Here is a 26,845-nt window from a genome sequence, read left to right as displayed (position 1 = left end):
GTCATCAGTCCGCGCACGTTAGCAGTTAGCCGACAAGCGGAATATCTCATGACAATGGAATAAATATGACACTAAAATACTCTCTTCCGCCACAATATATTGAAACGACGTCCACTGTATACCCCACACTACTATAAACGTGGCCTCAGAATTCACGCCACACACATACTCGCCACGTAAATATATAAAACATCGCCGTGCAAGCTAGTTATCCTAGCCAGCCTGTTGCTTCTAAGCGGTGTATTCCATGACAATGTGCTAAATATGACACTAAAATACTCTCTTCCGCCACAATATATTGAAACGACGTCCACTGTATACCCCACACTACTATAAACGTGGCCTCAGAATTCACGCCAGACACATACTCGGCACGTAAATATATAAAACATCGCCGTGCAAGCTAGCAACAACATTAGCCTAGCAAGCCTTGTTGTTGAGTGAGTCCTACCTCTGGGTCTCCTTCCGGGTCTCCTTCGCTCTCGGCCATCTCCTTCACCGATTGGTTGTTAGTGCGTGCTCATATCCAAGCTTGGAAAATCGATATATCGAAACTTTGCGACCACGTTTCATGTTTATTTCGAGGAAATAATTTATTGCGATAGTTATCGTTATCGTTTTATCGCCCAGCCCTATGCCTGACATAGTTTCACTGTGCCTCACCCCGGGCGGGTCTGGGCCCGACCAGCAGGAGGTGCAGCTTAACAGCTCAAGGAACTGCTCACACTCAGGGTCACTGTTTCTGCAGGACACAAGCTCCCAGTCCTTTTCAGTCGACTTCAGCCTCTGGAGAACAGACTTGATTACATTAGTGCCAATGATAAACTCATCTCTCTGACCTGGCACAACCAGTGTAGGAACTACAAACGTTGACCCACTAACCTCAATCTCTAGGTCATACACACACTTTGGTTCAGTAGTTAAGCCACCACAACCAACTAGCACCACATTAGCAGGTGCCGGCTAGACACAAGGGAGAACACCAGCGGTTTGCAACTTCTGTTCACCCTCCTCACTGAGCATGCATGACATACTACCAGAACCCAACATCCCTTTCATGTACACTTGTCACTGACTAACACTGGAGCATAAAACAGTTCACTAGCTCCGTTCACTCTCTGTGACCCAACAAAAATGGCTGTTTTGTCTTCTGGAAGTAATCTGCAGCTGTTTACATAGATGGCTTCTAAGTCTGGTTCTCTCACGAGGGTTTCATTCACTTTGCCCATACTATCCCTCTCACTGCATGGGCCGCCTAGTTTAAAGGGACATCATTGACAGGATGGGTTGGGGCAGGCCTGTTGGAGGGAGATGCTGATCCAGCTGATGGCTGGGAGATGCCAGGGCATGAGTCCCCATAGTGACCAGGGCGGAAACAGCGGCGGCACAGCCGGTAGAGCATACAGTGTTGATGAGTGCTATGACTGCCGTCCTGACACACCCCGCATGGGCCGCACTGGTAAGACTGCTGACCGAGACTATGCTGATTCGGTCTGGCCTGGTTGCGCGAGTGGTACGTCTGCCCATTACTCGGTTGGTTGTGGGGGCGAGACAGCTGACCAGGCTGAGCTTGGACTGCTGGGGCCAGAGAGGCCGAACACAGTGAGAGCACACGGTCTAACAAGTCAACCACCTGATGAAGGCCAGGGTCCACAGAGGAGGGACTTGCAGGAGTAGAAGAAAGAGAAGTTGGAGTCATCACCTGTGATGGGGTTGGTTGTCACAATGTGTCAGAGTGTCTTTGATAGATAATTTCCTCTTTGTTACAATATGTTGGAAAATGAGAGGGATACACATTTCAAGCCAACATCTTAAGCTTCAATTTAATGTAGGACTATTGAAAGATGTTTTGCTGATGAGCAATTCACACTAGAGTAAAAAGTGTAACAACCAACCCCGTTCTCCCCTACCATTCTGACTCTTACAGCATCTACAGTACCATTCTTTCTGACTCTTACAGTATCTACAATACCATTCTGACTCCTACAGTATCTACAGTACCATTCTGACTCCTACAGTATCTACAGTACCATTCTGACTCCCTACAGTATCTACAGTACCATTCTGACTCCTACAGTATATACAGTACCATTCTGACTCCCTACAGTATCTACAATACCATTCTGACTCCTACAGTATATACAGTACCATTCTGACTCCTACAGTATCTACAACACCATTCTGACTCCTACAGCATCTACAGTACCATTCTGACTCCTACAGCATCTACAGTACCATTCTGACTCCTACAGCATCTACAGTACCATTCTGACTCCTACAGCATCAGCATCTACAGTACCATTCTGACTCCTACAGCATCTACAGTACCATTCTGACTCCTACAGCATCTACAGTACCAGTCTGACTCCTACAGCATCTACAGTACCATTCTGACTCCTACAGTATCTACAGTACCATTCTGACTCCTACAGCATCTACAGCACCATTCTGACTCCCACATCATCTACAATACCATTCTGACTCCTACAGTATATACAGTACCATTCTGACTCCTACAGTATATACAGTACCATTCTGACTCCTACAGTATCTACAATACCATTCGGACTCCTACAGCATCTACAGTACCATTCTGACTCCTACAGTATCTACAGTACCATTCTGACTCCTACAGCATCTACAGTACCATTCTGACTCCTACAGTATCTACTTACCATTCTGACTCCTACAGTATATACAGTACCATTCTGACTCCTACAGCATCTACACTACCATTCTCACTCCTACAGCATCTACAGTACCATTCTGATTCCTACAGCATCTACAGTACCATTCTGATTCCTACTGTACAATATATACAGTGGCTATAGAAATATCAGAGCATGTCAACCTCATTCCTTAGCTGTTTGCGACACACAACACAATGTTGTGGTAGAATTACACAAGATTAGTATATGGCGCCATTCATCATTCTGTGTTAAAAGCTGTGTTTTAGACTGAATGAATGAATCCACTCAGAGAGGCAGCCGTGTGGAGGTTGTGTGAGTGAACAGGCTTATCTAGAGATCTCCTCTGCAGGCATCAGTTACCCTCTCTGAACAAAGCAGGCTTCCAGTAAGGACACTGTGATGCGTGTCATTCCATGACTCATATTATTACAGAGATAGTTCAGATTCCTGGACCCCTGGCCCTGTTTGTTACGTACCAATGATGATGTTGAGTTATTTCTCAGCAGAATCCATTCTGTTCCTCATACTAGATCTGGATAGTTGGCCACAAACTAATGTAAAGTCAATTAACATATGAATCTCCTTGATTGTATTTGATTCATGCGTCTCACTAATACATCGAGATTGATCGTGAAGATCTCTACATGCGTGCGTTAATTTATTGATCCGATCAACAACCTCAACACCTTGGATTCTGCATATCTGCATTAATTGGAATGCTTTCACCACCCTGCTGCTTTTTGACTGATGTTTTCATCTCTAGCTCTAGGGTCTACTTATAGTATTATTATGAGGGGCCTGGTGGCTGCAACTCCACCAGCTTGGTTGGAGCCTCTCTTCTCCTTGAAAAACGACCATCCGGGTGCTCTTGAGCAAGGCACATACCAGTGGTTATAGGATAACTTCTGTATTTCTAAATTAATAATAGGGAGAAACATTTTGTAATGTTTATTTTCTCCCTCAATACTGGACCAATTACCAAATAAATGTGTCCCTATATTAATTTAGACCCAACATGGCGGAAATATAGGGTCCAGGTTTAAGAATACAGAAGTTGTCCTTTAACACTATGATCGCCGGGGACGAGTTAAGACGTCATTCCTAGCCATGCTCATTCTGCCGAAGACGCCGTAACTCGTCTTTGATGTCAATATTTCAAAAATCTGTCATCGAAATCATATTTCCTTTCCGGAGCCCTGAGATGTACTGGTGAGCTCCACTCAACTGTATAACGGTTCGAGAGCGCCATCTGGTGGCCGATCGGCAGATCGGCCAAGAGGGAGGGGCGCGCCAAACAGGAAGTGCTCATCCATATGTGCTCCGGGCACTCGCGATCGGTAGCCGGACTCCATCTCAACACACTGGATAATCAATCGCTCGCCCTAACTCAATAAACAACGTTATTTGGACGTATATAGTATTATACAACCTGGAAATGGTTCATCAGGATCAACATCCCATAATCGAAAACGGTCTACTCCACGCTGATCGTCCAACGGCGCGAGGAACATACGGTAAGATTCAGCGTTATTTTCTAACGTATTCCATATAAACTGCTATGATGAACATATGACCCACTCTGGATGAATCATCTAACGCTGCCCACGGAATTATAAACGATCCCCCGCCCATCCGGTCATCATCAGATCATACGTAGATCATTCTAGAAGTACGTCCAGTTGAAATTTTTCATCTCGCACAGATTCCTACCAAACTGTATTTGATCATCAATATAATGCATTTAGGGCTATAAATCACGTTCTGAAGAAAGCTGCAGAAAACGATAAAAACATACTTATACACTTTAGACCATATTTTAGTATGAATATGTGAATGAAAAAGTTTAACGTTGCTACACCCTGAACAATACATATAGGACATTGAATGGGCCATAATAATGGCAATGTAGCAATAGAATTTAAAAAGTTATAGCCCTGCAAAGAAGGGGAACTTCTCCATAGACAAATAGAGCTGGCGAGGGATGGTAAATTATGAATTTAACCCATGGCGATTAAAGTGTTAACAGCACCCTATACTATTTGATTTGATTTGTATTTGTCTCGAACATAGAAACATAAAACAAGTTTAAAAAACAAAAAGGTTATAGTCAAAGACTATTTCCATACAACAAGTGTTCGAGAAGGAACAGGGGGAAGTAAAAAAAACCTGCCCCTTCGTTACAATATTTTACATTATAATTTAATACAAATAAAAATAATATAACAAATAATGAAAAATAAAATAACCTACAGTTTTTTATATACTATCCATATATGTAATGGTCCTTTACAGCGTTGGAATACAGACATACAGTAGGCTATATTACCACTCCTCCATGTCCACATATTGATTGGACCACATGAATAACACATTAATTTGAGCTGAGCATATAGAGATGCTGTTAAAATGCACTCCCCCAGTAGACATATCATCTGTAATGAGCGTGCTCTCACGGTGGAGGGTTATGATGACGCAGACGCGCGAGCACACACACCTTCTCATTAGTCTACATTGATTCCACCAAATGAAACGGCCCGTCGCTTAACAACGCGTGGTTACAAATTAAAAAGGAAAAAAATAGTGCTGTGAACAAATATGTCAAGTCGTGTCAGTTGTAATCCTGTTGTGTTGTGTTAATCACCTTGGAGTTATTTCGACCCCCTATAGGTACAGTGTATAGGCTGCTCTGTTTGAAGGACGTGGGGATCAAGTTTCATAGTAAAAAAGAAAGAAATAAAACAAAAGAGTCAAGCAACGGTTTAATTCGGAGGAATGCGCCAATGGAAAAAAAACATGTTCATAAGTTCAGGACATGTAACGGGTCAATATGAGCCCAAACATCTGGAGTTAATGAACCTTCTAATCGTATGGTCAAAGTGGGAAACATGCGAGTTAATATCAGAGATTCTATATAGTATAAAACCAGCTTACCTTGCAATGATCCGCTCACTTAACCAGCTTTTATTTGTGTAAAATATCGGCAATTCGTATCAGTTTATCAATGAATCCACTGTATCCTTTGCGTCCACCATCACTGTAAGCATCATGATTTACAAAAATGTCTTCGAAGTATAGTATAAATCTCTTATGCGTCTTGGCATTTATTCCCCGATGTTTTGCTTTTCTTTCATGGACCCCATGTCTTGTTTTTCACACACACACACCCTCCTCCCCCCTGGATAAATACAACTATTTGAACTAAAAACGCTCCAATCATAAAAAGCCTCTCGCAGCGCGAGCTCCGGGGCAAATATGCATGACTGCAGCAAAACGCACCGGGCGCGAGACGACGACGCAGCGCGCTCTCCAAGAGGAGGGAGATGTCCAAGCAACTATAAAAGAAGGAAGGGTCGTCAAGTCAGAATACCAGCGTTCTATGCTCTGCTTGGTGCCAGTTCTATTGAAGCCTATATTCAAATTCAAAATATACCGGCAGCTATGGTATTTGAGGAAATACATCAACCAATGTATCAAACATTGGTAACAATGCAACACATTGCAGATGATTCTGACATCCGATCCGAGGTAATAACCTGTTTAAATGACAGGTCATAAACAAACGAGGAGACGGTTGATTCCCTTCAACGTCAGCTGAACTGAAAGTGTCCACACTTGGCACCAATGTGCGTGCACGTGCTACACGGTGACGTGAGAACTCTTCCTTCTTTTATACATTAGTAGTGTCCTTGGAGCTGTCCAGAAGCGGCGCGTGCTGAGAAGGGGATTCATTGGGAGAAGCCAGATGCGCCATATCAGCAGTAGACCTATCCTGTCTGTCAACCGGTGTGTCAGTGAGTAGCCTCGCCGTTGCGGCAAGTCGGCAACCTGTGCTGCTGAGTAGGCTATATGCATATTTTACTGTATATATTATATACTGCCCGGTCCAGAAGATGGCACCAGGCAGTCAGGCACACATAGGGTCTGAAGGGGGCTACATCAGCCTCTATACCCTGGCCATGTTTACACATACAGTAGGCTACACTAAAACACTATTAAAGGATAGGTTGCTATTCAAAAGTCCTTATTATATCTCAAAGGTAATCGATAGTAGTAGTAAAAAAAACAAGACGTCTGACAACAAAATGAAAACGATTATTGTGGATTCAAAGAGCCAAGTTGTATTGACATGATGGTGTGTCAATTTCAATTTGGTGAATTATTATTATTTTAATAAAGCTTGACCTCACTGTATACAATACCTGTGTCGTGGCCTCAAGGATAATCAGTCACATGCAATTTTGCCCCCAGAAAACCAGATACCTGATCCATTCACAGATGGTATGGTTTTTCCAGCTACATTGAAAACTATTTAATTGAGAACAATATTCTATCGAAGTACACCCACCATGATAGTTCTTTATGAAACTGTTGAGTATAACGGTGTCATGATTTCTGGAAAGATAAATAGCTGTTTCTTTGGCACTCTGAGAGCCATAAACCCAGTGGCATTCAGCTCCATTGAATTGGAGTGATGACAGATATGTCCAAAAGTAGGCAAATCACACTGAAACTATCTGGGTGGATAGATGGCACTCCGGGTAAAAACAAGTTTTTATTTTTGGTGATCTAGACTGCCACTAAATTGAGAGGCCTGCTGTGGGAACTGCCTTATACAGTGACATCTGCCTCTTCATAATGAATGCAATGCACTTGTTGCATTATAATGTATAACATTTACATTTACATTTAGTCATTTAGCTGACGCTTTTATCCAAAGCGACTTACAAGTTCTGTACGACAAGCCATCAGGAAGGGCACAACTCTATCAGCTGAGTAACAATGTTCATCAAAGTGTTGAGTACTGTGCTACAGTGTAGGTTAGTTTATTAGGACAAGTGCATGACAGTATGGTTAGTTAGGGTTAGATAATTTTTTTTTCTTTCTTATAAAGAGGAAGACAGGTTGTTGTAGCCATAAGCAACAGACAGCTACTTCCTTTCTACTGTATAACTACAAAATCCTTAGGAACCAAACCTTGAGGGAAATCAATTGATTGTCTGCTACTGATCATGAATAGATCAGGTTTGTTAAATGTAAGTAATAATATGATTGAATATAACTGCACTTTAACTGTTCCACAAGAGGGCGCTATAGGCGTAAGGAGACGCAGCTATAGCAGCTGACGTCAGGTAGCAGGTATAAGGGAATGTTCCCTCCCCCTCTGTCTCTCTCACTCTAGCTCTCACGGAGAGCAGGTCTCCAATTGACATGATTAATGTATTCTGATAATCCTTGTATGTGAAAAGCAACCTTTTTATTCACTCCTGGCCGCCGAGACAAATAAATCCATGAGTTGAATTCGAACTCTGTTGTCTGGACTGCACATTTATTCCTTGCTGGCTATATTGGGAGTCAAGTTCAAGTTCAAGTTCAAGTTCTTTAATAGTTGTCATACAGAAGTACAGAATACTTTCATACAAAATGCTTCTTACTGTTACGCTCCAGAGACTGTGCTAGACAAGATAGTATCAAATAACATAATAACATAATATAGCATGAATTTAGAAGAAGAAAATGAGGTCACAGTGTTCGGTATAGACATATGTACAATGTTCTGAGTTACCATATAATATACAATACACAATACTATGCAGTGTACTAATGTGCAGTACTATCTAGTGCAAAGCAGAAATGGGATGAGGTACAATTTTAGGTACAATTTACAGTAAGGTGTACGAGTTGTAGTGCAATCCTTCATCCATAAATATAAAGTGTGGGGAGTGGGTGCTACAGTGTGTTTGTTTAAAGTGGGTGTGTGCTATAAAGTGTGTGTAGTGGGTGCTACAGTGTGTTTGTTTAAAGTGAGTGTGTGCGTGTGGATGTGTGTGCTATGTGTGTTTGGTGGTTGTTGTTGTGTAGTGTTCATTCATTGTTCGTTTAGCAGCCTGATGGCCTGGGGATAGAAGCTACTTCTGAGTCTTTCTGTGCTCGCCTTGAGACTCCTGTATCGCTTGCCTGACGGCAGCAGTTCAAAGAGGCAGTTGTTCGGGTGGCTCGAGTCCTTAATAATTCTCTTAGCCTTCCCCTTGCAACGCTTGTAGTAAATGTTCTGGAGGGTGGGGAGCCCCCCTCCAATTGTGCGTTCGGCTGAACGTGTCACTCTTTGTAGTCTGCTTTGGTCTTTTGCAGTGCTATTCCCAAACCAGGAGGTGATGTTGCCGGTCAAGATGCTCTCTATTGTACATGAGTAGAAGTTCTTAAGGATCTTCTGGCTGACTTGGAACTTCCTTAGGCGCCTGAGGAAGTAGAGGCGTTGTCGTGCCTTCTTCACCACACTGTTAATGTGTGTGGTCCATGTCAAGTCCTCGGATATGTAGGCTCCGAGGTACTTGAAGCTGTTGACTCTCTCAACCGGTGCCCCGTCGATGCTGAGGGGGCTGTAGTCCTTGACCCCCGACCTCCTGAAGTCCACAATCATCTCCTTTGTTTTGCTGACGTTCAGGGAGAGGCTGTTTTCCTGGCACCATCCCGCCAGGACCTTGACCTCTTCCAGGTAGGCCCTCTCGTCGTTGGCAGAGATCAGGCCCACCACCACTGTGTCGTCAGCAAATTTGACGATTGTATTGCTACTCCGCTGAGCCACACAGTCGTGTGTGTACAGGGAGTAGAGGAGGGGACTCAGAACACAGCCCTGGGGGGCCCCTATGTTGAGGGTGATGGATGAGGAGGTGCAGTTGCCTGCTCTCACCACCTGGGGTCTGCCAGTCAGGAAGTCCAAGACCCACTGGCAGAGGTCATAGCCCAAGCCCAGGTCCCTGAGCTTGGCTATGAGTATGGAGGGGACTATGGTATTGAATGCCGAGCTGTAGTCGATGAATAGCATTCTCACATAGTTCCCCTGCCTCTTGTCCAGGTGTGATGCTGCTGTGTGCAGCACATGGGATATGGCGTCCTCCGTGGACCTGTTGGGGCGGTATGCAAATTGCAGGGGGTCCATGTTGATGGGGAGGGAGGAGCAGATGTCAGAGGAGTCAGATGAGGAGACCAAATTCTATCACTTATGATCCTTTCTCCTCCTCCAGTTAGCGACCTCCTTGTACTGTACAATAACCTTAGATTATTGTTAGGATTATACTACACTCTCCTGTAGGTTTTGAATGAAAAAAGATCCTACATAAACATTGGCACATCATCAACTCTGATCCCAAACTCCAAGCTGTTTTCAAGGAACCTCCTGCCGTAGTTTACAAACGCCCCCCCAACCTGAGAAACCAACTAGTGAGATCCTATAGCCCACCCACGGCTCACAGACCCACGTTCCTAGATAACACCCCGGATGGGAACTATAAGTGTGGTAACTGTGCACAGTGTGGCTATACTATTAAGAGTAAGACCTACACACATCCACGTAATGGTAAAACCCTCAGAGTCCGTGGCTTCATCACCTGTAGCTCCACTCATGTCATCTACCTCATCAAATGCCCTTGTGGCCTGTGCTATATAGGTAAAACCAACCGGCAACTCAAAATACGCATCAGCGAACACCGCAGCAACATCAGGTGTGGTGATGAACATAACCCGGTTGCAGTACACTTTAGACAGGCAGGACACAATATCAGCACATTAAGATACACTGGTATTGAAAAGGTAGAGAGACCAGCGAGAGGAGGAGACCATGGCAAACTACTTTTGCAGAGAGAGACCAACCATATTCACACCCTGCAGACTATGGCCCCTTTTGGACTGAACGAAGAGTTTGACATCAAACCCTTCCTGTAAATACACACATTCTGTCCTGATTCTCTGTTTTTTTAATTAATTTTTCTGTTTTTTAAGTTTTCTTATTATATGTTTTCTCAATTTTGGCATGTGAAGGTGTGTCACATTCAACTACTAAACTACCGTACTACTGTTATTGTTACTATGTACCGTATGTTCTAGGCACTTGAGCTGCAATATGGTCTGTAAATGTGTAGCCTATGGCTAATTGATTTGAACTTTGACCTGGCTCAACCTTGACCTTTAATTTGTATATGTATATATACCCCACCCCTTTTCACATGTCGTTGACACTTGAAAAAGGCCACAGGCCGAAACGTTGTGTTCAAGTACATTAAAACTTGGGAACACTATATACGGCGTGCAGACTTTTTTTCCCACAAACATTACAGATCTATTTCGAGTCTAGCACCCGTGACTACATTTATTTGGGATGTGCTTGAGTCTTTTCTACTACGTTCATACAGGCTCTTTACCTTGAACCAGGTCTTTATTAAACAAGCTTAATATGTGGTTCATACACTATTTACCTTGAACCAGGTCTTTATTAAACTATCTTTTTCTGTGGTTCATACAGACTCTTGACCTTGAACCAGGTATTTATTAAACTAGCTTTTTCTGTGGTTCATACAGACTCTTTACCTTGAACCGGGTCTTTATTAAACTAGCTTAATCTGTGGTTCACATCTGTGGCTCTTAAAATGTATATAATATAATGTAAGGAATCCTAAGGAAAGCACTGCTTAAGGAAATGGAGCTTTGCAGGTTTCTTTCTTTGTCAAAATGACAACACGTACAGTAAGAGGTACTGTATATTGCCATATTGGAGGTCTTTAAAAAGTCACATGACATAGTTTCATTATGTTGTCAAGACAAGTAACAAGCAGCTTGTTGTTGAGTGAGTTGAGCCCTGTTTCCGTCGCGGCATGACAACGCTTCATTAGGGCTGGATTGAAAAAGGTCACGTTTAATTTGACACTCATTCGCATTTGATGAACACCTCAGCGCTGGTTTCTCGGGGGGCAGATGCCCTTTAGAAAAGCTAATTGAGTGCTTATTAATTTCTGTGTTTCCTTGGGCCAGCTGAGGTCAAAATAATACCAGATATCATGAAGTCATGATGAATACCATTGCATCCTCATCGTCATTTTATACTCTCCCTCACTCTCCACCTTTAAATCCAGACTCAAAATCGACCTGTTCTCACAAGCATACAACCTTCCCTACCCATAAGTAACCACCCTCCTCCAACCTACCACCTCCCTTTCCCCTTCCCTACTTTCTCTCAGTCTCCTGCCCCTCCCTCCCCTCGGTTTCCTTACTTCCCTGATTGTTCCCCTACTGGCTTTTGTATTTGTTGCTTGTTACTGTACTTGTGGTTTTATGTCTTGTGTATTCATACTGTTGCTTGTTTCCCTGCTTATTGTCAGCATCTTTATTGAAAAGCGCTATATAAATACAATGAATTATTATTATTATACTATAGAACCTTTGCTTTGAAATGTCATGATCAGGAGATGGTACAGTGGATAAATGCAAGCAAAATACAGGGTTTCAGTGCAAATTATGGCTGTTCCCATAATTAATAAGTTTAATAAGTCGGCCTGATCTTAGTCGACCAAAACTCTGTTAGTTGATTTTTATGCTTTTCTTCCACGCTGAATGAGTTATTTCCTGAAAATAGGCATATCTGGTTTAAGCACTATATTTAAAATGATAAGCACAACTCTGGTCAGCACTAGATTTAAAGAGTTCCCTCCACGTGTGAGAAAGTCACATTTTACTGATTTGTGGATGAAACTGTTTCATTTGACAGTTTGAAACTGTCGACAAGATACAAGATACAAGAAACTGTTTGAAAAGATACTAGTGAGAATCATAAGGCAAAAAAACGATAATGAAAAACACCATAAAAAACTGTTTGTATCAATCACAATTAGAGTTTGCATTCAATATTTACAGAGGAACTGTTAAGAAAATGTGTCCAAAACAGAAGAAATAGCATTTTCTCATTTCAAACGTCCACCTTCCTCCATTACAAGGATAACTTCACCTCGACCGTGGAGTGAAGGTGTACACATCGATGTCGCTCTCCCGCTTTAATGTCGTTTTCAGGTTCAAATCTAGTCCCTCCCGATAGCAAGTCTTGCTTGCATTCAAACCGTGGGAATTGAAACGTGATTGTTCGGTCGGGTCCACATAAGAGTCACATGAGAGCACAGATACGAGACTTCCACCTCTTTAACAGGGACCTGGCAGCAGAGGAACCAGCCAGGAGGACGGCCCCAGAGTCCTGGGCCGGGATAGCAGAACCAGCTGGGAGGACGGCCCCAGAGTCCTGGGCCGGAACAGCAGAACCAGCTGGGAGGACGGCCCCAGAGTCCTGGGCCGGGACAGCAGAACCAGCTGGGAGGACGGCCCCAGAGTCCTGGGCCGGGACAGCAGAGGAACCAGCCAGGACAGCTTCAGAGTGGCTACAAAAAAACCACACCAATTACCATAGACACACAAGAATCAAAGTGATTTACATGGACTTGTTTAGCCTGCGCCAAGGTTTTTACCTTACCTGTCAACATGCGTCGTCTTTGGTTTAATGCTTTCGTACAAGTGTTCACCTGCAAACAAACATGAAGTAGTTACGACTGTGCATACGAAGGTTCTGTTCTGTGTATAGCTGGTCAGGCCTCGACAGGGTTTCACTCACATTTGCAACTAAAAATACATTTGTAAAAATAATTTAGGCGCACATACAAGTAAATATTACATCCAAGCTGACAGTTCAATTTCCCCCCCCCCCCCCCCCCTCCCCCCTCCACTGCATATAGGTTGCGTCAGCTGAGCAGAGGCTCTTGTTTACTCCTGCTGGACCAACATCACTGGTTACAGGTTGATCAGAGCCAACTCCTCGTCCAATCAACAGTCATCTCCCGCCTCGACTACTGCAACGCACTGCTCGCTGGCCTCCCGGCCAATGCCACTAAGCCTCTTCAACTCATTCAGAACGCAGCGGCCCGCCTGATCTCAAACCTACCGAAGTCGGCCCATGTCACCCCACTTCTTAGGGACCTGCACTGGCTCCCCATTGCTGCACAAATCCGCTTCAAGGCCCTCGACCTAGCATACCGTGCGGCAAAGGGAACTGCTCCCGCCTACCTCCGGTCAATGGTCTCTAACTACACACCCTCAAGACCCCTACGCTCTGCATCTTCTGGCCGCCTCAGACCTACTCCTATCCAAGCTCCGGGAGGGTCATCAAAGAGAAGTCGCCTATTCTCAATCCTTGCCCCACAATGGTGGAATGAACTACCCACCCCAGTTAGGACAGCCGAAACACGTCCAATCTTTCGCCGTCGACTAAAGACGCACTTCTTCAACCATTATCTGAATTAAAAAAAAAAAAAAAAAAAAAATTATCTAACCCTAACTAACCATACTGTCATGCACTTCTCCTAATAAACTAACCTACACTGTAGCACTCAACACTTTGATGAACATTGTTACTCAGCTGATAGAGTTGTGCCCTTCCTGATGGCTTGTCGTACAGAACTTGTAAGTCGCTTTGGATAAAAGCGTCAGCTAAATGACTAAATGTAAATGTAAATGTAATGTTTACTCCTGCTGGACCAACATCCCTGGTTACAGGTTGATCAGAGTCTTGTTTACTCCTGCTGGACCAACATCACTGGTTACAGGTTGATCAGAGTCTTGTTTACTCCTGCTGGACCAACATCCCTGGTTACAGGTTGATCAGAGTCTTGTTTACTCCTGCTGGACCAACATCACTGGTTACAGGTTGATCAGAGTCTTGTTTACTCCTGCTGGACCAGCATCACTGGTTACAGGTTGATCAGAGTCTTGTTTACTCCTGCTGGACCACATGGCTAACAGCGCTCGGTGGCTAATAGCAGCAGCGCTTGAACGTTTGGCTGAGCTTCACAAAAAAGATAGAATACAGCAAAATGCAGTACCTGCAGCAAGAGTATTTGGTGCAGCAAGGAAGCTCCTCCAATATGACAAAGCATTTGCTTCAACCCTTCGTGCACCGTTTTCAACGTGTCTCCTGCAGTTAGCGTTAACATTACAACAACTTTAGCATTACACTTGGGTTATAATATCTCCTGTGCTGCACAAGCACTAACTAGCGTGGACTTGGAGAGAGGTCTGGCTATGGGAGACACTGGAGTGTAACAATATACTGACAGCTCACATTTGTCTTTTATATTAGTGGTACCCAAACGAATGATAAACCTAGATGTAAGTTCACAAAGCATGGAGAATCACAACAAAACATGTCCCAGTTTCCCATAAATTCTCTGGCCAGATCCAGCTAAGCGAATAGATAATGTCTAGTATTTTCTGTACTCTATTTAACATTTAAATTTATTTTACTGTAATTTTAACCTGTACTGGATACAGTATTTTATGTTTGTCTGATATTTGCTGAGCTTACAGTGTTATGCACACTACTGTAGTAGCATGAAAACTGGGACATGTTTTGTTGTGATTCTCCATGTTGAAATGTTGACTGATTTTGGTATATGGAGAGAAAAAAAATATTTTCATCAGTCTGCATCCTTGATTTGGGTATATGGAGAGAAATAAATTATATTTTCATCAGTCTACAGCATTGGTCTTGTGTAGTGTTTGGTGAATGTTGTATAATTTGCACATTCTCTGTGTACTTCACTTACAGTGCTCTAATCACTGAGAAGTAGAATTGCTAAGAGTGTTTTAGATTAAGCACAGCAGTGTGTAACTGGTTCAAACAGAATTAAGTCATATGAAACGTGTGTTTCATATAGTAACAAAATGTGTTTTTTATAAATTAGTGTATAGTTTTTACAAGAGTGTTTCATTTAGTAAAGGATCTGAGGTGTTCTGCTAATTGTGTGTGTGGTTGTGCTAATTGTGTGTAGTGTTTTGAAACATCAGGCCCATTTTCAAAATCGTGCTTAAGCAATCGGGGGGGGGGGGGGGGGGGGGGTTAAGGTGAACGGCTTACATTCCTTGGCAACAGTTGTCTCCTTCCTTCGGTAATAGTTAAGCAATATGCATTATCATCCACAGCAATATTAATATATTGAATAAGCATCCTTTGATATATTCCTGTCTTAGTGCATCAGAAACAAAAACTAAAGGATAAGTTACAGCAGGTTAAGAGAAAAAGATACCTTCATGTGATGGTTCATAATGTTCTAACGATAGCCTAAATCTTCCAATAATGAAAGGTAGAATAGATTTGGTTATTGATATTTCATTTTCCAAATGATTAGAATCAAAACAGAGATTTGATGAAAAACTGATTTGATACACAGAACCAGAACCCGAAAACCGATCAAATCCAAACGATACCCAATCCTACTGAAAAAGTGATGGTATGAACATGTTTCCCTGTGGCTGAACCATTAAGCCCTGCTGCTGGTCACTGGCTGAACCATTAACCCTTTCACGACCACACTACCAAATGGTTAACCCTTTCACTGTGACAATACAGAAGGTTAACCCTTTCACTACCACACGACAAAGGGTTAGCCCTTTCACAACCACACTAGAGAAGGTTAACCTTTCACAACCACACTACAGAAGGTTAACCTTTCTGTAGTGTGGTAGTGAAAGGGTTAAGCCCTGCTGCTGGTCACTCACTGAACCATTAAGCCCTGCTGCTGGTCACTGGCTGAACCATTAAGCCCTGCTGCTGGTCACTGGCTGAACAATTAAGCCCTGCTGCTGGTCACTGGCTGAACCATTAAGCCCTGCTGCTGGTCACTGGCTGAACCATTAAGCCCTACTGCTGGTCACTGGCTGAACCATTAAGCCCTGCTGCTGGTCACTGGCTGAACCATTAACCCTTCCACGACCACACTACCAAATGGTTAACCCTTTCACTGTGACAATACAGAAGGTTAACCCTTTCACTACCACACAACAAAGGGTTAGCCCTTTCACAACCACACTAGAGAAGGTTAACCTTTCACAACCACACTACAGAAGGTTAACCTTTCTGTAGTGTGGTAGTGAAAGGGTTAAGCCCTGCTGCTGGTCACTCACTGAACCATTAAGCCCTGCTGCTGGTCACTGGCTGAACCATTAAGCCCTGCTGCTGGTCACTGGCTGAACCATTAAGCCCTGCTGCTGGTCACTGGCTGAACCATTAAGCCCTGCTGCTGGTCACTGGCTGAACAATTAAGCCCTGCTGCTGGTCACTGGCTGAACCATTAAGCCCTGCTGCTGGTCACTGGCTGAACCATTAAGCCCTACTGCTGGTCACTGGCTGAACCATTAAGCCCTGCTGCTGGTCACTGGCTGAACCATTAAGCCCTGCTGGTGGTAAATTGGCAACACGCACCCATTGCTTTTTACCAGGAATTCCAAATTGGCAGATTATATTATTTTATGTCAATACCTACCCAGCTTTTTATGTATGTTGAAGCTGTAAAGGTGTCAAGTTACCACATATTGGACTGTGATAGGTTCGACCTATTAGTGACATCACACATGCTCACTCAGATTTCAGGGAAGAATGTGAAAAGGCGCTCTGGTGACAAGTTCTGCACAAATAACAATCTGTATAGTCAAAGTCATGCCTTAAGTTAAGCACAACAAAACATGTTTTTGAGTGGAGGGGATCTTATTAACTCATTCAGTGCCGTCCACGTATATATACGCGTGTGTCACAGTTTTCTAGTAACGTGGATCAATATCTTCACCCGATCGCATTGAATAGTTTTCGGGACGCCCGATTCATTATGCTGTGGGGGGGTTATGTCGTGGCCCAAATGGACATACGATCTAGCAGATGGCAATCAAATAATTGGAATATTCTTTTTGGATTCTCACCGGCCACAGGTAAGAGCAATTTACTGTCAATTTAAGCTTGGTTGTGCGTTGTTTTCATAGCCATCGCCCTGATCAGCGTATGCTGTTGTACTAATGAATGCCGTTATTGACAATCAATTAATCAGAAACGACCCCCCCCCCTTTCATGCATGCATGATGGAACATACTATACCGATCATATGCATTTGAATTTTTTATTGTAGCGTGTATATGGACGAAATGCCAATGGATTAAGTATAATACGCGTTGCTGCCTATTACTGGCCTCCCAGAAATTACCCTAAACCGCTCTAAAACCATACTTATATTCACCACGGTATAAAACGGGAATGTATGGATGGAAAAAATATTCCTTTTTCACATCTTGAACGATAGATACTCGATGTCAAATGGGCCATAGTATTGCATATATAGCTATAATATTTAAATAGTTATAGCTAGGGATGTCCCAATCAATTTTTTTTGCTCCCGATCCAATCCCGATCATGTGGTTTTGAGTATCTACCGATACCGATCCTTCCCGATCCGATAAAAAAATATATATATATTAAATTTATTTTTATTTTTATTTGTGTCCATCCCAATTTCTCACATTACATTCACCCTGAATGTTGACGTTATCCAGGTGAAAAGTTAACTTCATTCAAGCGAGGCATTGCAATCCTTGACATAAATCATTTGATGTATAATTAAATCAAAGGAAATGCGTTTGTTTTGGCAAAATTCTTCTGCTCTGTGTCACAATAAATAAATGAATGATGCTATGCAATTTAAAACCAAAACTAAGGCCTCAGTATGAGTTTAAGACGTGAACATGGTCATGTTTGTTGGGGGAAAAAAATCCTTTTATTTATTTATTTATTTATTTTTGCCGATCCCGATCTTCGGAAAGTCACGTGATCAGATCGGGACATCCCTAGTTATAGCCCTGCAAACAAGGTGAGCGACTCCCATCGCTTACAGCGGTGGCGGTAGCTACTACAGGATGAGGCTAATCCCCGGGCGGTCAATGAGTTAACCGTTCCGCCACTGACTGCCTGAAAATGATCCAACTCAGAAAGCAAAGTGTGGGTAGTTAATCTAGGAGTGATCAAGGGGCTGCTACTGCACGGTTTCAATCTCCTTACACGGGCAACATGACAGTGGACGGTATGTTGGTGAATTGACATTCAGAGCACACATTCTGGCACTAAAATGGACCATCTGGAAATTCTCGGCGCTATCAGAATTCAACTTCGTCATCCTGTCAAAGCTTTAATCAGATTTTCAACCTTAATCATTCTGTGGTAGAGGAGGGCATGTAATAATCAGACATAAAACTTACCAGCTACCCCAGAGGAACTAAACTAGATGACATCACCCAGAAGACAACAGGTAACTACACAAACTATTCCATTAACTTTCCTCGAGTTAGGCCTACAGTACTACAGCTGAAAATAATAATAGCATCTGCAGTTCAGGGGGGCAAGCTCTCAAGACAACACAGAACACGTTTGTACCAGATCTACATACTAGTCTTGGAAGGTTTATTAGTTTAAACATGTAATAGATATATGTACTAGCCTTGGAAGGTTTATTAGTTTAAACATGTAACAGATCTAAATACTAGCCTTGGAAGGTTTATTAGTTTTAAACATGTAACAGATCTACATACTAGTCTTGGAAGGTTTATTAGTTTAAACATGTAACATATCTACATACTAGTCTTCGAAGGTTTATTAGTTTAAACATGTAACAGATGTAAAAAATCTCCCCCAAAAAACGAAGGTTATCCTATAACCCTAGTTATATGAATTATGGCGAGCGCTCTGCTCTATTGGAACTGTCCCTTTAATCATATGCTATCATGAAAACTTTCAACGACATGTACGCTCCTCACCTGCCTGGCCATGCCCACATCCGCTCATACATAAGCGGGGCCATGGCCATACTACCAGCTCCTTCCCCAGTCTTTCACCGCCGAAACGGAAGACCGTGGGGTCCTCAGTGAGTCAGAGCAGAGCGCTCGCCATAATTCATATAACTAGGGTTATAGGATAACCTTTGTTATATTTCATTTATGGCTTTGCGTCACAGCCCCCAACATCGCGGGTCGGGGTAAAAAAAAAAAAAACCCCGTGGCAAGGCCGTAGCAGCAGGGCGCGGAGGAGGTCCCAGGCCACATCCCGGGGGCTAGGACCCCCTGAAAAAAGGGGCCTGGTGAGGTCAACGAGGCCGCAGCATCAAGACCCCACCAGACGGTCACTGGTGACACCACCCCCCACATCGCCAGCGTATCGGACAGGGCCTAAAATAGGTGAAGGCCCTTCTCCCCCTGGCACGCCGCCCCAAAGCGCTCCCAAGGAGGCTTTCCCCCCACAATGTCGTGGGGCCAGCTAGCGCGCCAGGGAGACAACCCTCCAAGGAGGTTGATCCCTCAATCCAGGTCGACAGGTCTCAAGAGCAGAACTCGACCTGTGCCCGGAGCACTGCGGACTAGACAGGCGCCTAAGGGGCTTACTACAATGCTGGCGGGGGAACTGCCCAGCGACGCTCACTCCCCAAATGTGAAACGCCGGTGGAGATCAGAATAATCCTCTAGACTCTCCGGTGGTGACGACATTATCCTTTCTTTCTCCCGTAAATTAGTGAGAGAGGGAGAAACAAAAGACAACGCCAACACAGCTCCTATAACTAACTAACTACTTTAAGCACTGAACTTGAAGCGGTGCTATACACAGACTTCACGTGGTGAAAGTGGGGAAGGCGCTGGTAGTATGGCCATGGCCCCGCTTATGTATGAGGGGATGTGGGCATGGCCAGGCAGGTGAGGAGCATACATGTGGTTGAACGTTTTCATGATAGCATATGATTAAAGGGACAGTTCCAATAGAGCAGAGCGCAAAGCCATAAATGAAATATAACATATATTCAAATGAGCCATTGCGACTTCCCACTTATAAATTATAGATCCAGGTCACATGTTCAGAGTGAGTGTGTGAACTACAGTTAATTAGCTCTGAATAATGAGCAACATCCACATTTCTATCTCGCAATGCATGAGCAAAAAAAGAAAAGAAAAAACGACTACATCTCAAAACTGACCACAGCTTCTTATTAAAGGAACACTCCCAACATTTTGGGAAATACACTGATTTTAAATCTTCCCCAGAGTCAAGACAAGAAGATTGATATCACCCCGGTGAAGGAAGGGTGCGTTGCATTTACAACACCAGACAAAATTAGAGCAACGCGGCAGTAATGGTTTTATCTCGATTATCTCGTTTTCATGATTGTGGGTAGACAAAATCGTAATTGAAACTCGATTAATCGCCCAAACCTGTCTTGGTGCGAAAATGGGAAATGTTGCAAAGTACAGCAGCAGTACTCACTCTGTTCGTCAGACAGAGCTTGGTTCTGTTGCGTAGTGACCCCGCTCTGGTCCCACAGAGCTGGGTTCTGGTGCTGTGGGTCGGGCTGCTCATGTGTATTATTTAAGTTCCTGGAAGGGGAAAAGGAAAGGGGAGGGGCTGTGACACATCCCATTATCCCTGACATCAACTACTTTCACTAAGATTATGCAAACATCTGGTTATGTGGCTAAAGATAGATACTGCAATGACAGTGGAGGGACGCGTTGGAGGGAGAGAGGAGAACAAAAACATACAGTAACATAAATACTGTATACATAATACAGTATATATATATAATACAGTGTATACAGTAACATTAATACAATATATATATAATATAGTATATACAGTAACATTAATACTGTATAATACAGAATATACAGTAACATTAATACAGTATAATACAGTATATACAGTAACATTGTGAAGGAATCTATGTTTTTCAATGTGTATATAATGTATATATCGGTGGGTGACAGCATCTGCTATTAGATATTAGTTGTAAGAGGACAGTATCAGTCACTATGTCTGGCTCCAGTGAGGCTGCAGACGAGGGCCTGTTATCAGCTGAGCTCTCAAGCAAGCCAAGGTCATTGTATGCAGCGGCACTGGGCTCTCACCTGGTGGTATGGTCACATCGTTTAGTAATATCAACATCGCCGTTGCTATAGCGATTTGGGTGAAAAGTGCCGTTGACATAGTAACTGTTACGAGAGAGAGGTCAACACCGCGAGACTTGAAGACGGTAAGCTGTGGGGTCTTCAGGAGACTAGGCAGATTGAGACACGATGCACAAGCAAGCAGACACGTTGATCAGAGACTTTGAGATCCCTCCTCACCCTCGCTGGGTGGGGGAGGGGAATATGCCACATCATCGCTAGCTTCGGCTAACAGGGGAGGTTTTGGCTATGACGAGGCCCAGAACCATTGGACTAATAGCATAAGAGACGGTGGAGAATAATGAATTAAGACTGTTCAAGGACATTACAGAATTGGTTACATCTGGTACAAGGCTTTGTTTATGGAATAAACAACGTTTTTCCAAGAAAAGTACCACGTTTGCCAGTGTTGAATTCTTCTGATTACAGATTGCATTAACACATTCAGTGCCGACCCCGAGTATAGTCGGGTTAACTCGCCATCGCTTGAGCGCCAATCACGAGTATAGTCGGGTTTTAATTGTTATTTATTTTATTAGCGATATCCATACATTTTCATCCATCCAACCTGATGTTATTGTTGGGAATGGGTCTGAGCTCGCAAAAGGGCAAATACCGCCTCCTATTGTCTCCCGGATGGTATTGCACATCATTGGATTGGATTGGCTGGGGATGTGCATAAAAAAAAACTCCGGTCCAGGTTTTCCTTCTTGGCCATGCAGTATCGTTACAACAGATGGACTGGGGACACTCAGAGCAGCGTGGATTATGTGTTTTGGACTATAATGTTGTATCAATAAACGTGATCAATATTTGGAATGGCGATCAGGAATTGGATTCATCTTTTTGCAGAACATCTGATGTGAGGTAAGGACTCTATGTTACCAGTCTTGGGTTAATCAGATGTTTTTTTCACAGCGATCACAACGTGTGTGTGTGTGCGTGCCGTTGGCGCTGAGCAAAGCATGGATAAGCGATTTTTCAGCCCGCTTCTGTATCGTGCATAAGGACACATATACTATCGATAATCTAGCGTTTATTTGAAAACGATTCATAAATCAGCCGAAAAATGACAACGTGTTTTGTGTATTCCACTAAAGGGCTATTATCGCGTCTTTCTCTGGAATTACTAGAAATCTCCAAAACTATACTCGTGAAAAAACAATCCGTTTCGTACATGTTGACTGCAAGCAAGTCATTGATAAGCGACGGGTGTATTAGACCCATAGCCATAATTTAAGATATATTTTAAGCACTCGCAAATATCCCCGTCCTCCCATTGATTAAAGCACTGGCATGCTAACCCTAATTTGGTCATATAGGCCCGGCGCTGAATGTGTTAACGGGGATGAAACAGTTGTACAGCCAGTATGAGAAGGTCGACTTCGGAGTAAGAGATAAACACAACGCAGAAACTTCACGAACACAGGTGACGAGGTGATACTGGCTGATTCTGATCGAAATCTATCAATTGACACAGTATATATATAATACAGTATATACAGTAACATTGATACAGTATATACAGTAACATTAATACATTATATAATACAGTATATAGAGTAACATTAATACAGTATATATGGTAGAATATAATACAGTAACATTAATACAGTATATAATAGGGTTACTGTAGTAGTATATTCTCTGATAGGGTTAGTAGTATATTCTCTGATAGGGTTAGTAGTATATTCTCTGATAGAGTTAGTAGTATATTCTCTGATAGGGTTAGCAGTATATTCTCTGATATGGTTAGCAGTATATTCTCTGATAGGGTTAGCATTGTATTCTCTGATAGGGTTAGTAGTATATTCTCTGATAGGGTTAGCAGTATATTCTCTGATAGGGTTAGCAGTATATTCTCTGATAGGGTTAGTAGAATATTTTCTGATAGGGTTAGCAGTATATTCTGATAGGGTTACTATATTCTCTGATAGGGTTAGTAGTATATTTGTAAAGGCCAGATGAGTGTTTTTGTTATAGATTATTATTATTATTATTATTATTATTATTATTATTATTATTATTATTATTATTATTATTATTATTATTATTATTATTATTATTATTATTATTATTATTATTATTATTATTATTATTATTATTTCCAATAGAAGGATATGATTTATGGGAATGTTATGATTATCTGTGTAACCAATTGAATGGACTCTGTTGTACTGTGGGTGGATCACCTGTCAGGCGGATCAGCCACAGCGTGGCGGAGATCATAAATGGGTGATAGGAATCAGCTGAGGGGTGTAGCCACGGGGAAAGCATATAATTTTCTGACCGCTTTAGGACGCTTCGGATCGCTTTAGAACATTTTTGATAGTCTTTGAACCATTATAGGAAAATAGGATCGCTTTGATCACCTCTCCCATGTAACCCATACATATTCAAAATAAATCGGATATCTGTGGTATCTGATAACGGAACTCAAGGTGTGGAGACTATAATTTGGATGGAGCGCGTACGGAATCACGTCCCCGACTACCACTAGAAGCGGACCCAGGCAGAGGCCGCTACATTAAGTCAGAAAATTCGCTGTTATTGAAGCCACCCATGGAGAGGCGCACTTCAATAAAGTGACAAGAGGACTCGTCAGGTTGTTGAAAGCCACCCAGGCTAGAGGCGCGCTTCAACAAATGACACCAGGAAGGAAGGAAGGAATCGATCAACCACAGCCAAGCCAGTGAATCATCCCGATTCCCGAGGACATCAATGGAACGTTCGTGAGTAGAATTTATGAATGAAATACAGACTACTACGTACGTTGCGCGCGCACGCGGCGCTGTGGAATATAAAATAATTATAAAGTTGTCTTAAGAATTGGCGGATAAATATAAGCAAGATGTCAGTTTCTGAAACGGATAACATGGATTTGACGGTCGCGGAAATTGAACTGAGACAATTAAGAGCATCACGTAAAGGGAGGCTTGCAGCATGCACCCGCAAACAAAATGAGATTAAACAGATGGTGATATCAAAGGATGAAGAAGGAGTAAAACGTACATGGCATTGTTCAATAAGGCACTCAGTGATTTTAAGATCGCAAATGAGTCTGTACAGTTGTATTTACAGGATGATGATGGTGGAGATGATGAAAGACAATGGTATAAACCAAAAATAGATGGATTCGATACATGGGTTAACGAGATTGAAGATTGGTTGATGGAGGAGTATAAGAAAAAGCAAACTCCAGCCCCAAGTCTAATTGAGTCTGTGGTCCAAAAGTCTCCAGTTGAGACTCAAGATAAGCTGGAAACGGACCTTCAGGCTACAGTAGGCCCAGAGGATAGCATTTCCAGGGCCCCATCAAAATCATCAAAATCATCAAGATCATGCCATTCATCCAGGTTATCTGCCTCCCGTCGAAGGGCTAAAACTGAGCGGGCCATCATTCAGGCAATCTCTAAGCCTAAAGGAAGCTGAATTAGAGGCTGAATTAAATCTAAACAAGGCTAAAGCCAAGCTAACAGAGGCTAAATTACAAGCTGAATTAAGTCTGCAGGAGGCTAAAGCCAGGGCTGAATTAAAGGCTGAGAAGGATAAACTTGACTTTGACACAGACATGGCTGTATCAACGGCCAAACTCAAGGTACTGGATGATTATGAAACATCATCGCAAACCAACTCAGTATCTAGAACCATGAGGTATCCATCTCAAACTTACCAGCCACCCTCTCAAGAGGACGGGTATGTGTACAAGATGCAACCTAGAGGGGATGGTATGAATGAATATGTTGACCAAGCACATGCTCTAGATACCTCAGAAGGACTACCGATATTGTAATCACCGGTAGAGTATGCATCCATAAATACTGTTCCAAAAACCCCTGTGCAAAGACAGCTCTTGGACCAGTATGCATGGGCGCACACACCACAACAGCAACAGCAACAACAACAGCAACAACCACAACAACAACAACAACAGCAGCAACAACAACCGCAACAGCAACAACAGCAACAACCACAACCACAACAACAACAGCAAAAGCAACAGAAACAACAACAGCAACAGCAACCACAACAACGACAACAACAGCAACAGCAACAACAACAGCAACAGCAACAGCAACAACAACCACAACAGCAACAACAACAGCAACAACAACAACAACAACAACAACAACAACAACAACAACAACAACAGCAACAACAGCAACAACCGCAACAGCAACGACAACAGCAACAACAACAACAACAACAACAACAACAGATGCCTCCACAAGCAGTGAGACCCAAACAGCCATATATACAGCCACAACCACCTGTACAGTATCGACCACCACCATATGTGCTACATCAGCCACAACCTTGGCAACAACCACATGCACCATATCAGCATCAGCACCCTGTGCAGCTTCAGCTACAACCATCTGGAGCTAGAGCAGGACAACAGGGTCAAACTCAAACAGACCAGGTTCTATCAAATGTCATGGCAAGACAGAATGACATTACAGATAGAGGAGAGAAGCAGCTTTGGCCACAAACATACCGTCAACCGTCAGTAATGTAGGATCCAAGGCAGATGGCTCTGTAGCTTTTAGAACTCCTTGCTTGTACTGTGCAGGTGATCATTCACTTGAAGCCTGCAGGAGGATAAGAGCTCAGAAACATCTGAACAAAATAGAGTTCTTAACACTTTAATCGCCAATGACGTGTTTAGACGTCATTCCTAGCCATGCTCATTCTGCCGAAGACGCTGTAACTCGTCTTTGATATCAATATTTCAAAAATCTGTGATCGAAATCATATTTCCCCTCCGGGGCCCTGAGATATACTGCAAAGCTCCACTCAACTCTCTAGCGGTTCAAGAGCGCCATCTGGTGGCCGATCGGCAGATCGCCAACAGGAAATGACTCGTTGAACCGGAAGTGCTCATCCATATGTCGTCCGGGCACTCGCTATCGTTAGAGAGACTCCGTCTTGACACAGTGAACATCGATCGGTGCAAATAACTCGAAAAAACAACATGATTTGGACGTATATACTATTATACAACCTGGAAATGGATCGGGCATTTCTCCATCCCATAATAGAAAAAATTCTGTTCCACGCTCATCTGCCAGCGGCGCGAGGAAGCCACGGTGAGTTGCAGCGTTATATTCTAACGTGTTCCATATAAACTGCTATGATGATCATATGACCCACACTGGATGAATCATCTAACGCTGCCCACGGAATTATAAACGACCCCCCGCCCATCCGGTCATCATCAGATGATACGTAGTAACTTCTAGAATTACCTCCAGTTGAAATTTATTATCTGGCACAGATCGCTATCAAACTGTATTTCATCATGCATATAATGCATTTGGGTCTATAAATCACGTTCTGAAGAAAGCTGCAGAAAACGATAAAAACATACTTATACTTTAGACCATATTTTACTATGAATATGTGAATGAAAAGGTATATCGTTGCTACACCCTGAACAATGGATATAGGACATTGAATGGGCCATAATAATGGCAATTTAGCAATATAATTTAAAAAGTTATAGCCCTGCAAAGAAGGGGAACTTCTCCATAGACAAATAGAGCTGG

General features: G+C 42.9%; 1 protein-coding gene across 1 annotated transcript; it reads right to left on the bottom strand.

Annotated features, from left to right (window-relative positions):
• Nucleotides 1–12,633: 12,633 nt before the first annotated feature.
• Nucleotides 12,634–20,714, bottom strand: LOC311245768 (uncharacterized protein). The gene is made up of 3 exons (XM_084335747.1): nt 20,617–20,714; nt 12,976–13,024; nt 12,634–12,883 (listed from the first exon to the last, which is right to left on the bottom strand). Exons 1-3 carry the CDS (start codon nt 20,707–20,709, stop codon nt 12,651–12,653), a joined length of 375 nt encoding a protein of 124 aa, XP_084191873.1. The 5' UTR covers nt 20,710–20,714; the 3' UTR covers nt 12,634–12,650.
• Nucleotides 20,715–26,845: the final 6,131 nt, after the last annotated feature.

This window comes from Notolepis coatsorum (assembly GCF_963971535.1).
Source record: "Notolepis coatsorum genome assembly, chromosome: 19".
In the NCBI taxonomy this organism is placed as follows: Eukaryota; Metazoa; Chordata; class Actinopteri; order Aulopiformes; family Paralepididae; genus Notolepis; species Notolepis coatsorum.
This window is presented reverse-complemented; position numbering and strand designations above follow the sequence as displayed.

Coding starts and splice junctions, on each gene's coding strand:
- LOC311245768 (XM_084335747.1), bottom strand. CDS start 20,709: ATGAGCAGCCCGACCCACAGCACCAGAACCCAGCTCTGTGGGACCAGA. Junction 13,025..20,616: donor AGCTCTGTCTGACGAACAGA/GTGAGTACTGCT, acceptor GTTTGTTTGCAG/GTGAACACTTGTACGAAAGC. Junction 12,884..12,975: donor AAGACGACGCATGTTGACAG/GTAAGGTAAAAA, acceptor GTTTTTTTGTAG/CCACTCTGAAGCTGTCCTGG.